Below are 14225 nucleotides of genomic sequence, written 5' to 3'. Positions count from 1 at the left end.
TGGGCTTACCAGGGGAAAAGCTGATGTTGGTGGGCACAGACCCAACCCTCCAGGGTCCAGGGTGGGGGTTCAGGGCCAGCATTTGCAGGACACAGAGATGAGCTGCAGGAATAAAAGCATATCCAGCCTGACTCATTAACACACCCAGAGCTTGCACTTCACAGGGCTCAGCTCTGACACACTTTTATTGTGCTGTGGTAGATGTCAAGGCTGTCCAGTTATTTGAAGTAGGATAAAACTGTCCTGATAATCTGATAACCTTGGAGATTAGAGCATGTTTTTTTTCCTGTTGCTACCTACAGATGTATCTGTCTTTCACTCTTACTCAGCTGGGTGATGTCTCAAGACATAACTGCAGCCTATTTAGAAATATCATTCCACTGATTTTCCCAGTGGAAGGTTTGTTTGTGAAATCCTGGTTTGGGAAATAGTCAGATGGCTGGACATTTTGTAATTATACTTGTAATATTGGAAACCTAATACAGATTTTTCAGATGGCTGTTTTGTTCATTCAGCTTTAATTTGTGAAAATGTACATTTCAAGGTTCTTTCACTCAACTAGAAAAAGGGGCTAAAAAGTAACCTCCTTTTCCACGTGGCAGAGAATCTAAGCATGGTCATCAAGGAGTCTCTACATTATTCACAAAGCATATTTAGAGTGTAGTTCTCAAATGCAGTTAGATTTTCTTTTTGAGCCACTCACTACTCCCCTCAAACAGCAGCCAGGAAATAGCAATGTTGCTGCTTCATAACATCTTACCACAAGGTTGATGGGGTTTGGGAAAAAGCCCCTTGTTTTTTACTAAAAAAAAAAAAAAAAAAAAGAGTGTTAGTCCTTATTCCTTCAGAGAAGGTCTTGGACTTGTGACCTAAAGGTACCTGAAAATTTCTGCTTGTGTGTGTGTGTGTGTGTGTGTGTGTGTGTGTGTGTGTGTGTGTGCATGGGAAACTGTCATATCTAAGCCTGTCTCATGATAGCTGAATGTGGGGTGGTTATTTTTGTTGGTAATACTATCTGTCTCACAGGGGAGAGGAGAAGCCAGCTCTATTTATAGTTCAGATTCACTCTCAAATGCTATCTTTCACAACAGTTTTATAAATGCTGTGTGATAGATTCTAAACTGGTACAAGAAGAGAATTGTGCCAATTCACGTTAACCGAGAGTGCCAGCAAAATCATCACGAGGGTCAGGCAGCACTTCAGAACCACGGAGCAGCCCTTCAGTGAGCCACCATGGAACACATCTGCCAGTGGAAGTGCTGCTGTGGGTGGCATTAAATCCTGCACTGCACCTCCAGGGAAGGCAAACAGCCCCTGTGCAGCACCCCAGCTGCAAAGCCTTGTGCCCTGCGAGTGATCGGGCTGGGGGAGCCCAGCAGAGGTGGGGGAAAGAGCTGGATGTGGAGAATACACTTTGCAGCAGGCAGACTCAGGAGATGGACTTCTTATGCCATAACATTTCATAAACTCATCCTAAAATTAGCTCCTATTGGCCACCCCCTTGTGCTCAGTGGGAAAGTGTGTATTAGGTGTGCAGAATTTAAGTAAATACCATGACAGGAGCAGTCTATTTTCTGGTTTAAACCCAACAGCTAGATAATACAGCAAATTCTTTAAAGCACTTCAGTTTCATAGGAACCTGAGGGCATTTTTACATATAGATAGATGTGAATGGGGGTTCAGAGTCCCTGTGTGACCATCTCAGGCTTTTTTCTTCTCTCAAGTACTGTGGATAAGATGTGGAGCTCCAGCACAAAGGAGAGTTAGTTAAGGTAAGTAGAAACGTGTGTGGGAAAGTAAGAGAAAATAACTTATTGAAAATAGACTTGTGAAATGAGTCTTAGCCAAATGCATGGAAGATTTGAGGTCTGCTTACCTGCTAGTCATGTCTTGAATCAACTGAGCTAGAACCAGTGGGAAATACTGTGAGAGCCACATCCCAGTCTAGCCAGCATCCTTGTGGTTCATCTGGTTAGTCATTCAGCTGTAGGAGACATCTGTAAAGCAAACTGTCTTATCTAATGATGCCTTTTTTGTTGCTGGGGTTTTTTTATGTGTTGTTTCTCTCTTGCCCTCTCTTACTGTGCTGTTGGGAGTGGTTGTCTTCTACCTCTGTGCAGAACCAAGATCATAGTCTTTGCAGTGCCTGAGTCAGACCCATTTGCTGTGAGCTTTTGGCAGTTTCATGGTGGGACAGGGCTAGCAGCTTCTTCTAGATCTGTTTTCCATTGGCATGGAGAGCATTGATACCACAAGCCTCTTGGACTGCACTTCCTGGACAAGTCTAGAAGCTGAAGGAGCCCCTTGGAGAGCTGTTATGGTGCTAGATTCAAGCCACTGTTGTTGTTGTTTATAGCCACTTGCAGATCTTCAGGTTGGGAGATGCCACTGTCCCTAAGAGCTGAACATTTAAGTCACATGATTTACTGGGAGAGGAAAAATGTCCCTCTGGTATAGATAACCAGTGATGCAGACACCCACAAAAGAAAATTAGGTTTTTACCTTTTTACCTTTCCAAGCCTATCATCAGCACATGCAGTTTGGCTTTCTTTTCTTACAGGGGAGGTATCAGGAGTGCTGCCTCTGTGGGCAGCAGTGTTATCTCTTCTGCTCTGTTGGGCAGAATCAGCCACTCAGATTCTCTGAAGCTGAGCGTAAGTCAGCAGAGGTTTGGCTTGCATTCACTTGCCACAAATAAGAACCTTTCCTCAGGAATTAAGCTTTGTTGATTCACAGAGGTGTAGCATTTACAAATAATTAAAACTGTGTTTGATATGGAAGAGCACAGTTTGCTGCTGCAGTTTTGGAAGCCTTTTCTACCTTTTCATTTATGTTGGGACTGCCAAATATGTATGCTTAATCTCTTCAGAACAGTCAGGAATCAGTGCCTGATTTCACTCCAAATGTGGCTGTTATTTTCAACAGGGAAGTTTTTTTCCATGTCATACAGCACTATAAAAAAGGATGATCAGTTTTGCCTTTATTCATCTGATCAATGTATTATTTGCCTTTATCCATCCTTCAGCATCCATCAGTTTATTCGTGTACCTTCGTACATTGAATTACCTTTCTGTGCCCAAGAAGGCATTTAAATGTGCAAGTGATTTAATCCACACCTGGAAACTCTGGAAAAGCAGTTTAGTTTCAGGTTGATTTCAAAATATTAGAAATGCTTCAGTCAATAATCTCTTCTTCCATGGAAGTAAAATAATTCTTGCATTTAGGCCCTTTAGGACTTTTCACATACTGTCCTTCCAAAACTGAATGAATTGAATGCTTACTTGGGCACAGTATCAGAACAGAATTTTAAAGTGTTTTAGCTAGTGGAAATCACTCTTTATTTAGAGTCTTTAGTTCTTCATTGTACTACCCAGTGTCTTCAAGTCCACTCCATTTTATTATTCACATTAGGTCACTGATTTATTTTCAGGATCTTTCTCAAAATCTGTAAGAATTAGTAATTCTTTTTTATAGCAAAGAGCATTTGTAACTACTTTCATTTCCCTCGCAGCTTGAACGTTGCTGGGTGTGTTTACGAGGGAAAAGTTTTTCCTTATTACTTTGCTTCAGGATCACTTCTCAGGGTTCAGAGCTCAATTTCTCAAGGGCCAGATGAAGGCAGGAGGGTTCTGTGTTGCTGAGATGTGCCAGCTTTGGGCTGCTGGTGACCCTTGTCTCATGGCAATCACCACTCGGTCCCTGGCACCTCATATCTGGTAAAGACAGGACTCAAGGAAATTATTAACTGGCATATACAGTGGCCTGGTTTGCACAACATTTGACATTAAAACTGGCCCTTACTCCATCTGTGTGCTTTGGAGTGGAACCAGGAACTAAATTTAGCAGGTCCTGGCTCCAGGGCGAGCATGGCTGTCAGTACTGCCTGCGGTGCTTGCTGTGACCTGCTTTCCTATTGGTTTACAAAGAGGGGAGCTTCCCTGATAGTTTTCAGATTTTTGGAATGACATTGGTCAGGTTTGTTCTGCTCTTCTCACTATTATTTAGACATAAATATAGGACTGCTTCACAAGTTACGTGGTGAATGAATAAATGCTGCTCAGCAAGGCAAGCAGCTACTTGGTTTAGTAAGAGCTAAACAAAAGGGATGTTGAAATTCTTATCTGCTTTTTAGTATTTAAGCCTCCAAAGTAATTGGATACTGACTTTCAAGTTTTTCTTCTAGCTAGAAGTTTCTGTCTAGAAACTTGATGCTTTTTTAGAATAAACAGAGCCAGAAGTCTGACTCCGGACACCAGTCTCAGATGACCTGTATTAAGAGTGGGGACTTCAGTATTGCTGACTTCCAATGTTTTTCCAGATAGTAGCAGCAAAAAGGGCTTACTTCAGCTCTGTGTCACCAAAGGCTCCCCTCTGATCCAGTCCAACTCACTCTACACCTTTGAAGATAACTAAGTCACCCTCCCAGCTGCACTCGGATCATATCCCAAACGTTATAGGCTGTCAAACTAGATATCTGTATTCTTGTCCATGATGGTAATTTTGCTCGTTATTTTCCTCTCTTTGATAAAAGCTGATTTGATACTTGAATTTTAAAGATGCACAGCTCCTGAATTGGTAAATCTTGAGGTATTGGTAAAATTGGTAAATTTGAGGTTTCAGGGTGGTACTGAAAATCCTGATTTTTGTCACAGAACAAACATAACAAGGCACTTCCAACTCTGACATTTCAGGAAACTATTTGTAAAAGAGAAATTTCTTTCAGGCCTTGCTCTGGTTATCAGTGAAGAAGTGACAACTGAAAGAGCAACTTGATAAGAGTCTCCTGCTGCACCCTTTCCAAGTGAGAAAGGGTGTTGCCTGTAGGGTCAAGTCAGAGTAGTGCTGTACCCATGATGAAGAAAAACTGTGCAGAAAATAACAGACTTCTTTCAAGGCAGCTCTGTGCATTTTTGTGACTCAGGTGACTCGTTTCTGTTTCTCCAGCAATGCCATCGGTCCCCTTGTCGCACTCTGGCTTATCTACGAGCAAGGTGCCGTAATGCAGGAAGCATCAACTCCCATCTGGCTGCTGTTCTATGGAGGTGTTGGCATCTGTGTGGGCCTCTGGGTCTGGGGAAGAAGAGTTATCCAGACTATGGGTAAAGACCTCACTCCAATCACACCGTCAAGGTAGGTCCACAGGTGTCGTTGTGGTTGTGTGAACTTTGTGTGTGAGCCAGTCTGAGAAATTGCTGTTCCAGTATTTTGTTTGTAATGTAATGCAGTCTGCTGGATTTGCTGTGCTTTGATTTTAATGATAACCTGGCTTTGACTTCTCTGTCTTTCTAAAAAGAAAAATGAAAGAAATAAGCAAAAAAGGAGAAAAAGAAAGCATGAGAAAAAGAAAGAGAGAAAGGAAAAAGGATAACCCTGTAATACTGAATTGTGTTTAAGGCATAGAGGTCTGCATGAACAGACAGCAGAGCCTTCTGCTGATGACCCTAATTAGTGTGGTAGAAGTTGCATTTGGAAATGGCAAGATTACAGTGGCTTTCCCAGTGTGATTGGGACCATTAGACCCATATGTATTCATTACAGTAATTTTCATCTTTAATGCCTACTCGACCTCTGCTGGTGCTTAACCGAGTTACTAATTAGGCACGATCCGCCGCGGCGCAGAGTAGAGAAGGTCTCTGGCGCAGTGAGCCGCGCAGATGGGGTACTGCAGATGACTAGCCTGTGCCCTTCCCATTGTTCAGCCCTTTCTTGTTCTCTTAACTTACTCACATGACCAAAAATCAGTTGGAGATAAAAGAGTCGAAAGAAGAAACGGGTAAGACTTTGGCACGCTGCATGGTATCAGTCCGAGCTGATGCAAAGAGTGATTGTGAAGTGTTTTCTTATGCTTCCCGCAGTGGATTCACTATTGAGTTGGCTTCGGCGTTCACAGTTGTGGTAGCTTCCAATGTTGGACTTCCTGTCAGTACTACACACTGCAAGGTATGCCTTTGCCCAGCGACTGCAGTCAAGGCAGTCTGGACTATTCATCTTAAAATTGTGCTGCTCGAGCCAGGGATAATGGCACGGTGAGGGGAAAACAGCCACTGACAGAGGATGGTTAGGTAGGGGTGCCTCAGCACATCTCAGTCACACCAGCAATGTGGGAAAGTAATCAGGCTTCCAGAAAATACGTTGGAGTTGTCACAATAAAGTCACTGGAATTGGCCACAGCATAAACTCCATAGCTGCTGGTGAAGAAAAATAGTGCTTACAAAAGCCTGACCTCAATTTTAAAGCGAATGATTGCGAGGAAGAGCCTGGTTTCCTCTGACGGTGCCATTTGAACCTGGTCGGGTAACATTTCTCCCTTGTTCAGAGGCTGCGCACCATTCATCATTTATATTTGACTTTCTTGATAAGTGCATGGCATGGGATTTCCTGCATATAACTCTTTTACTACAGGTTTTCCATCTGTCTTTTTTTTTTTTTTTTTATTTCTTCACAGTGGATTTTGCATTGAAGTAATGTGTGCGCTAACGGTACTTGTAGCCTCAAATGTGGGTATTCCAATAAGCTCCACCCATTGCAAGGTATTGGAGTTTGCAGTGATACTATCAGTAAATCACATCACTAGGACAAACCATAACAAAATCTGGGAGATACCGACTGTTGCAGATTGCCTTCACTGTGCCATGCCCTGCAGACCGTGACCGCAAAATAACAGGGCCCACTTTTAAAGGCAGTACAGCCAAGCAAAGTCAGCATCATAACTAATTGCACAAAAGTCTGGACTGTCTTTCACCCCCCTACGTGGTTGTATTGAACTAATATAGACATGTTAAAATAACGTAGATTCGTAGTCTGTGTGAACCCAGTTATGTGTATTTTAAAACCACCTGTATGAAAAACACTGCTACATCATTAAGCTAATATTTTAATGTCTCTCTTCTTTTAAACCAACTTGTCCTCACTTTTGTGCATTGTAGTACAGAATCTGGCCCTTGTAATTAGTCCTTTGAACAAGGTACTTTGCTTTTTTGTTTTTTTTTTTTCTTTAAAGAGCACTTTGTAGTATAGATACAGGCTGAGTAATGAGCACAATTTAATTGTGTCATGAAGGTATTTTTATAGCTTGTAGACATGAGGGAGCATGTGGACGTTTACACTACTGGAAGATCATAATGGGAATTAGGAATTTTATTCCCTGGGAAATTCTCAGGTCAAATATCCTGTCTTTTTTCCTTTGTTTCTCCATGGACTGTCAGGCTCCTGGACATGCAGAGCTGTTTGTTTCTTTCACCGTCTGGCAGGATGTGGGGAAGCCCCTCCAAAATCAGAGACCCCAGAATGGCAGTCCCTCTGCGTCATTGCATGCCACCAAGACCAACTCCTAAAAAAAGATAGTCCTTGTGGGATTCACTGCTGCACCCTGGGGAGCTAGGAGCCCCTGGCTGGGGCTGGGACAGGCAGGTTTCCGGGGATAACTGCTCCATGGCATGGCAGGCAGGCTGGCAAAGAAGCCTGGCAGCCTTGCCTGTGACATTGACCTGCTTTCCAGTAAAAGAGTCAATGAAATCCACACATCCTGCAAAATGCCCAAAGTTGGTTCAATTGGCCTTTTTCTAGTGCCTACCATTTCTTCAGAAAACCTTCCCCTATTGCAAAATCATTTATTTCTTCTACCCTGGTGCTCTTTGAGAAGCAGCCAAGACTGAGCTGCTCTGAAAGGCTGTTCAGATTTCCTGGCATTGACAGAACTCTGGTTCCTCTGAATCAAGCAGGGAGGGGAAAAATAATAACAATGTTATCCACTTAAAAATGCTAGCCTGAAACCACCTCCCTTTAGGCTGACTGGTATATCAAATGCATGATGAAGAATTTGCCAGGGAGAATAATACAGCTTTGATTATCCCTGTTGCGTGCCTGAAACACTTCTAGCCAACTGTTGTAAAAGAGAAAACATACTTTGGTTCAAACAAATAGACTGAATTTAAAAAGAAAATGTCTTGGGAGCCAGAAGCTAATGAGAGGGGTATTCATTCACTCAATGCAGCTAAAAGCTTGGTCTTTTCTAACTGCAGAGCAAAATAGTTCTTTTTAAAAAATACTTCCATAAAAGCAGCTAATGTGGTTAGTCTGTGTCTGCTCCCTGTATCTTGCTGTATCTCATTAGATGGATCATTCTTAATGGGAAGATCCACTTTGCAATAGGATTAGACTGTTCCAGGGATGTCATGTTGTTATAACTGACTCTGTGTTTCAGCAAAATGAGATCCTGAGTTGAAAGATCCTAAGTGAGCAGCACAAGATAAAGCAAACACTTGTAAATGATGTATTCTTGTATTCCTTGCTTTCTTTGAGGGCCAGGGAAGGAATAAAAGAATTGTTAAATATCATTTGCTCCATGTGAAAATGCCTCGCTGAAAGTGCTGTCAGCCACTGAGTCAAAAATGCCTTCTTAAAAATCAGCAGAAAAGTTACTTTGCCTTAGAAATCTGAAAGAAAACAGGTTTGAGGTGAGCCTAATCTTGAGCCTCCAGCATCAGGGATTGGGAATTATTCTTTTCCCACTGCAAAATAGCATTTGCTTTAGTGGAAGCCCTGCTGAAGGGGTATCAGTCTTCTGAATGTGCAGCAGCTGGATAAACTGATAAGGCAAATAAGGAGCAGCATGAAACCTTTTTGAGGTGAAACAGTAGACTGTAATGAAAAATGGAGACCAAGTATGAAGCTCTGAGCAGCAGTTTTCAGATCTCATGGCAGATGCAGTGACAACTGGAGGTTGGTAGCAGGAGTAAAAGCATTTAGCTTCTGAGGAAGGTTTGTCAAGCCCTCTCAGATCAGAACCTGCCTTTGTTCCTAAACCAGGGCCTTTGTTCTACATGAGGTGGTCACTGGCTCATGTGCCTGTCCCACATCTATGGCTGAGCAGCTTTTTCACTCTCAGTGCCTGCTGGGAGCCTGAACTGCACCTTCATCTTTGCTGTAGTCTAAGGGGAGAGGAAAGACCCTTGAAAACCTCCAAGTCAAGAGGGCTTGGAAGAAAGACCTAATCTTTTGAGCCTCCCAAAGAATTTGTGGGTCTGAATGCAGTAGCCACATTGCTCTGGCTGCCCCAGTTCAACCTCCCTGGGATTTAGCAGTGAAAAGCCAGTGTGGTGGGAACGCATACCTTCCCTTTCAGCTGCCCAGGTGGGCAGATGATCATACTGAGTCTTAGAGTGCCTGTGTTTTGTTCTCAGATTGAAGGTTTAGAAATAGGCATTTCTTAGCTGTAGCAGAGTGTGTTCATGTAAGATAAAATTAGAGTGCAGCAGTTAAATGCTTTTCCTCTGCAAAAGTGACTTTGCTGAGGTCATTCTGTCAGCTCCATTTTGCCATTATGATTTTGCGGTTTTGAAAAATATTCTCCGTTGCTATGATTGAATTATCATGTTCTGTGTGTTCTTATTATACAGCATTGCACAGGAACAAGAGAGCCAAAAGCATTTCTGTAATGCTTTAAGCAGAGCATACTGAAGGCAAACTGCACTGGTTTCAAACCAATCTCAAAGTAGATACCATCTGAAATTCTACAGAAGGTGTAGTGTGCCTACACCCAAGGATTAGCTACTCTCCTAACCTCTAGTCTATCAAAAATCACTATTAATAAACTAAACTTTAATAATGTTTAAAACAGATTGCCAATGCCATCATTGCTGATACCATTTGAATTTCAGGAAGGACTCAGAGATTAGTGTACGTAGACTGCAGCCTTGCTCAATGAGTTACACACACCAAATGTAAAGCTGAGCCTTACAGCTGAACTGCTGAAAACCCAAATGCTGTTTCCTTGGGTTAATGCTTTGATCTAGTCACAAGTGTGGGGTTCCTCTTCACCTAGATACACCTCCACCTCCTAAACACACGTACTCCTCCTACTTGTAGAACAGCATATTGTTCACTCCAGGAGTATTCAGATGAAATAGTATCTAACAAATTTCCTTATTGGGTCAAACTTTCAACAGAGACCTTATTGGTCATAGAATATCGAGTTTAGTTTTCCCCTGTTCTGTCACAGGCACCCTAGAGTTACAGGGTCTTCCGCAAGTAACTCTTCTCCAAAAAGAAATGTTAAGCAGTTAGAAGCTAAACAGGTGTTAGCAAAGCATGCAGATTTTATATCCCCAGGGAATCTTTCCCTGATTCCCTGTACTCCTGGCATGTATCATTTTCCTGGCTCTGTACAAGGGGAGCAACCCATCTTTTGATCTATAGGCAGGGACTGATACTCCCATTAAGAAAATAAGCAGGGAGGCAGAAATGGCACTTCAGGGAGCACATGCCCAGCTGTGTCTTGGAGTTTCCTTACCTTCAAAACAGGATATTTCTTCCACATTTCTTGCTGCTTTACCGTGCACTTTGAATAGATTTACACTGTTTTTGCTAACAGCATGGAAAGCACTTCCAGGACAGAAAGAAAATGAAGTCTTTCTGAAATTTTTGTATCATTTTTCATTGAAAATGTTTTTCTCAGTCCAGTTTTTTTTCTTAAAAACTGATATGCTGGGTTTATACCTGAGTTTATGAGCTGTTTCTTCTTCTTTGAAGGAAGAAAAGGTTGCAGCTTTGCCCATAACGCAGTGTGTTTTGTCTACAAAACCACTGACCTACCCAGCTGCCCTGGTAGCAGTGTCTTTGAAGGATATCTTGGTGTTTTATCCATTCCCCACCATCTTCTTGGTGACTGCACAGTTAGTGCCTCATAATAGAGTCTGGTGCCTTTTTCTGCAAGACAGGATTTTAGTTCTGGATGCTTTGCTTGGCCAGCTGGTGCAAAAGGGCTGGTTTCCCTCACAGGGCTCAGATTGATGTGTTTGATGTACTGGGTCTAAGCCTGCACTGTCTTTCTGCCCCCTGCCAAGCCACCATCACTGCCACAAGCTGGCCTCAGCTCCTTTTACCTCGCCACTGCCATGCTGTTTGTAGCCTGCAATACTGGAATATGGATGAGGTGTTTTGAGTCAGCGCTGTGCTGGGCTGTGAGCTGCAGAGAGGCTCAGCAGCTGCTGGGAGAACAGGCAGGGCATCCCAAACCAGCAAGAGGACAGGCAGTGGGACAGGATCCATACTGGCCTGCCCCATGTGATGCTCTCCAGCAGAGCCTTAAAAACAGCTTTCCTGGTGTTTTCCTGATTTAAACTACAATCAGGCCAGAGTCACTGGACACTTGCTGTCTCCCCCGTGGACTGAGTCTGGTGGAGGGCTGCCTCAGTTGCACTGAAGGCTCATGTAGGAGTGAGCAGGGCAGAGAAAAACTCACCAACATAGTTTATTGCCTTTGACTGACCCCAAGACACACGAAAAATAGGACAACATTGAAAACCAAAGGTTTAAGTATCCTGGAAGTGTCACCCTGCCACCACACCAGAACAGCACCGCTGTGATCCTCAGGGGCTCCTTTATCTCAGGGCATCGCTTGGTATCAGCTGACTGGCATTGGTGTGGCCTGGGCATGTTACAGGTGCTCAGACCTACCCCTCACTCCCTGTCTCCCTCTCTCTTCCCCACGCTCCCAAGGTTGGTTCCGTGGTGGCCGTGGGCTGGATCCGCTCCAAGAAAGCCGTGGACTGGCGCCTGTTCCGCAACATCTTCCTGGCCTGGTTTGTGACTGTGCCCGTGGCCGGCTTGTTCAGCGCCGGCGTGATGGCGCTGCTGATGTACGGGATCCTGCCTTACATCTGAGGAGCTTCCTCTGCTGGGAAAAGGGGAAATGGCCGAGCTACGACCGATGGGAGGAGTGTTCCCGTGAAAGAAGCAGTCAGAGAGGATCCATCTTCCATACCTAACTTCTTATCTACTGTACATAACAATGTGTCATATTGGTGACATGGTGATGTGGTGCCATTTCTTATATATTAAAGAAATATATATGCATATAGTAGGTAACAATACCTAAGTTATATCATCAGTGGGGTGAAAATAATTGCCTAGAACTTAATATTTAGTAAAATTTGTACATAGTGTATCATTTTGGTGGCTATTTTTTAATCTTTTGAAGAAGAGTATGGATTAGGAAATGTTTCTTGTCCATTTGATAAAAGAAGAACGAGGTACAGGACTGCGTAATACATGACTTTTTTAAAGCTATTAAGATACTGGAACAAAATAAAATGTGCAGAAGTGCTTTTCATAAAATAACTGTTCATATCATATTGATTTTCGTGTATCATAGCGTGATGGTTATGGCTGTGTAAATACTTATGAACAGTAACTTTTAAATGGTGCATTTCCCTTATATATTTTGGATAAGAAAGTTTAGGAAGTACCAAAGAAGCAGGGGAATAGCTTGCCGATACTATGTTGTTGTCTCCACGTGTGTTGTGTTTCCCCACCTCTGATTCAACGTTGTTTCACCAAGCCCTGGCCAGTGAGGCTGGGACAGTACTGTTCATGTCTTAATGTAACTTAAAAAAAAAAAAAAGCGCACACAAAAAATTAGTTCTCGTACTTAGTAGGCAGCCCATGGCTCTCCACATTAGCTGATAGTAGACTGACATCATCTTGTGGGTTGATACTTGGGTATCTCACTGCTCACCTTCCACCTTCCCCCTTCGAGTCTCAGCTCCCGGTTTCCCTGCTCTCGGTTCCTGCGGGAGGACAGAGTGCCAGCCTCCCTCCTCTCTCCATGCAGACACAAGCACACACTCTCAGGTACAGGAGCGGGGCCGTGGAGCACCCCTGCGTGCAGAAGTGACGGGCAGCAGAGGGCGGGAGAGGGCTCAGCCCTGGATTTGTGCCTGGAGGTAATGGGCGCCCACAGGAGTGCTGATCCATGCAGGGAGGACGTGAGCAGGTGCTGCCTCCCCCCTGGCAAGTCCCGTGCCAGCCACAGCCAGCCAGCCTCCTGCTGTGCTGCCTGCAGCAAGGAGGGGACGGGAGCCTGGCCCTGTGTGGATGGAGTTTGAATGGTAAACCAGCATTTGGGATGAGATTTTTTTCATGGCAGCTCAGGGGAGAACGGCCAGCTACACCCCCTGCACGCCTTTGGAAAGCACATTTGAGGGAAGGTTGCTGAGTTATGCGTGGGAGGCAAAGGGCAAGGGGTGCCCAGAGGAGGTTGGGAATATATTACTGTTTAAATGCTGCTAAAATTTTGATAAAATGTTCTTGGTACTCCATTGTGATTTTTCCATTGGTCATTCATACCAAATTTATAATAAAATGATAAACAGCCCCTGTAACTGCCTCTTGCGTTTTTGGAGTGTTACTCAGCTGCAATGGGAAGGCTCCCCAGGCAGCTAAAGCCTACTCCTTGGCATCTGCCGCCCTTTGTCCTTTGTGTGCTGTGGTCAGTGGGATCAAACCATGCTCTGTGTGGCTCTGACAAAACCTCCCTTTTCTCCCTGCTGTCCTGGCAGCCCCAGTGCCCAGCCTGGCTCTGCCCGGGCTTGGCTCACAGGCGTCTCTCGGTCGAGCCTTGGGAGCTCGTGGGCTGCTTCAGACACATTCCCTGGGCACTCGCTGCCTCCAACTGCCTCCCTCACCCTGGCTCTCTTCCTGGGGCTCTGGAAGCATCCCCATTGCCATGGCACCGTGGTGCTCTGTTTCCAACCCCTCTGAAACCCTAGAGCTGTGGTATAAATAGTGCTGGCAGATGGGTGGGATGGGTGGGCAGCAGCTGAATCACCAGAGCGGTCAGTAAATGCACAGAGAAAATCTGGGACCTGTGGTAAAGGGTGGAAGAGCTCACCTCATCTTAGCACTTGCATAAAGAAATGCCTGCCCAGTGGCCCAGCAGCTTCCCACCTTGTTTTATCTGCAGAGACAATCCAGAGTTCTCTCACTCCAGTGTCAGGGGCTCAGCTGCAGGCCTGCCAGACACAGGCAGCAGGCAGAGGGCTGTGCCAGCTCTGGGGATGTGTGATAATCCCCCAGCACACACAGCTGGGTGTCTGTCAACACACTCATGTATAAATAAAACTGCTGTGAGGGAAATGGCTGGCAAGAAAGGACCTCCAAAATATTCCTGCCCCAGCTACAATAACCTTCACTGTGGAAGGAGATGGAGAATCCAAAAGCACTTTCTTCACACCACTGAGGTGTCCTTTGACACCCCAGAGAAGCAGAATCTGCACAGCTGGTGAAACATGGTGCAAATATGGGCACAGTTAAAACTCCCTTTGCTCAGGCAGCAATCAAAATAGGTCTGTTTTCAGCTCAAGAGATAGTGGGGGGTTTGCATTTTTTCAGCAGCATCAGAGCTCGGGGGGCTGGAGAGCTGAGCTTGTTCAGCCAAGGTCTGT

General features: G+C 44.4%; 1 protein-coding gene across 4 annotated transcripts in view; it reads left to right on the top strand.

Annotated features, from left to right (window-relative positions):
* The window catches only part of SLC20A2 (solute carrier family 20 member 2), a 57345-nt gene extending 44181 nt beyond the window's left edge, over nucleotides 1–13164 (top strand). For all 4 annotated transcript variants that reach the window (XM_018926775.3, XM_009101244.4, XM_018926778.3 and 1 more), the window contains 3 exons: nucleotides 4945–5130; nucleotides 5856–5940; nucleotides 11500–13164. In XM_018926775.3, coding sequence (XP_018782320.1) covers nucleotides 4945–5130; nucleotides 5856–5940; nucleotides 11500–11664 — 436 coding nt within the window. In that variant the 3' untranslated portion in view covers nucleotides 11665–13164. The remainder of the gene's footprint in view (nucleotides 1–4944; nucleotides 5131–5855; nucleotides 5941–11499) is intronic.
* Nucleotides 13165–14225: the final 1061 nt, after the last annotated feature.

This window comes from Serinus canaria, chromosome 4 (assembly GCF_022539315.1).
Source record: "Serinus canaria isolate serCan28SL12 chromosome 4, serCan2020, whole genome shotgun sequence".
Taxonomy (NCBI): Eukaryota; Metazoa; Chordata; class Aves; order Passeriformes; family Fringillidae; genus Serinus; species Serinus canaria.
The sequence above is the reverse complement of the archived record's forward strand: the minus strand, read 5'-3'. Positions and strand labels throughout refer to the sequence as shown.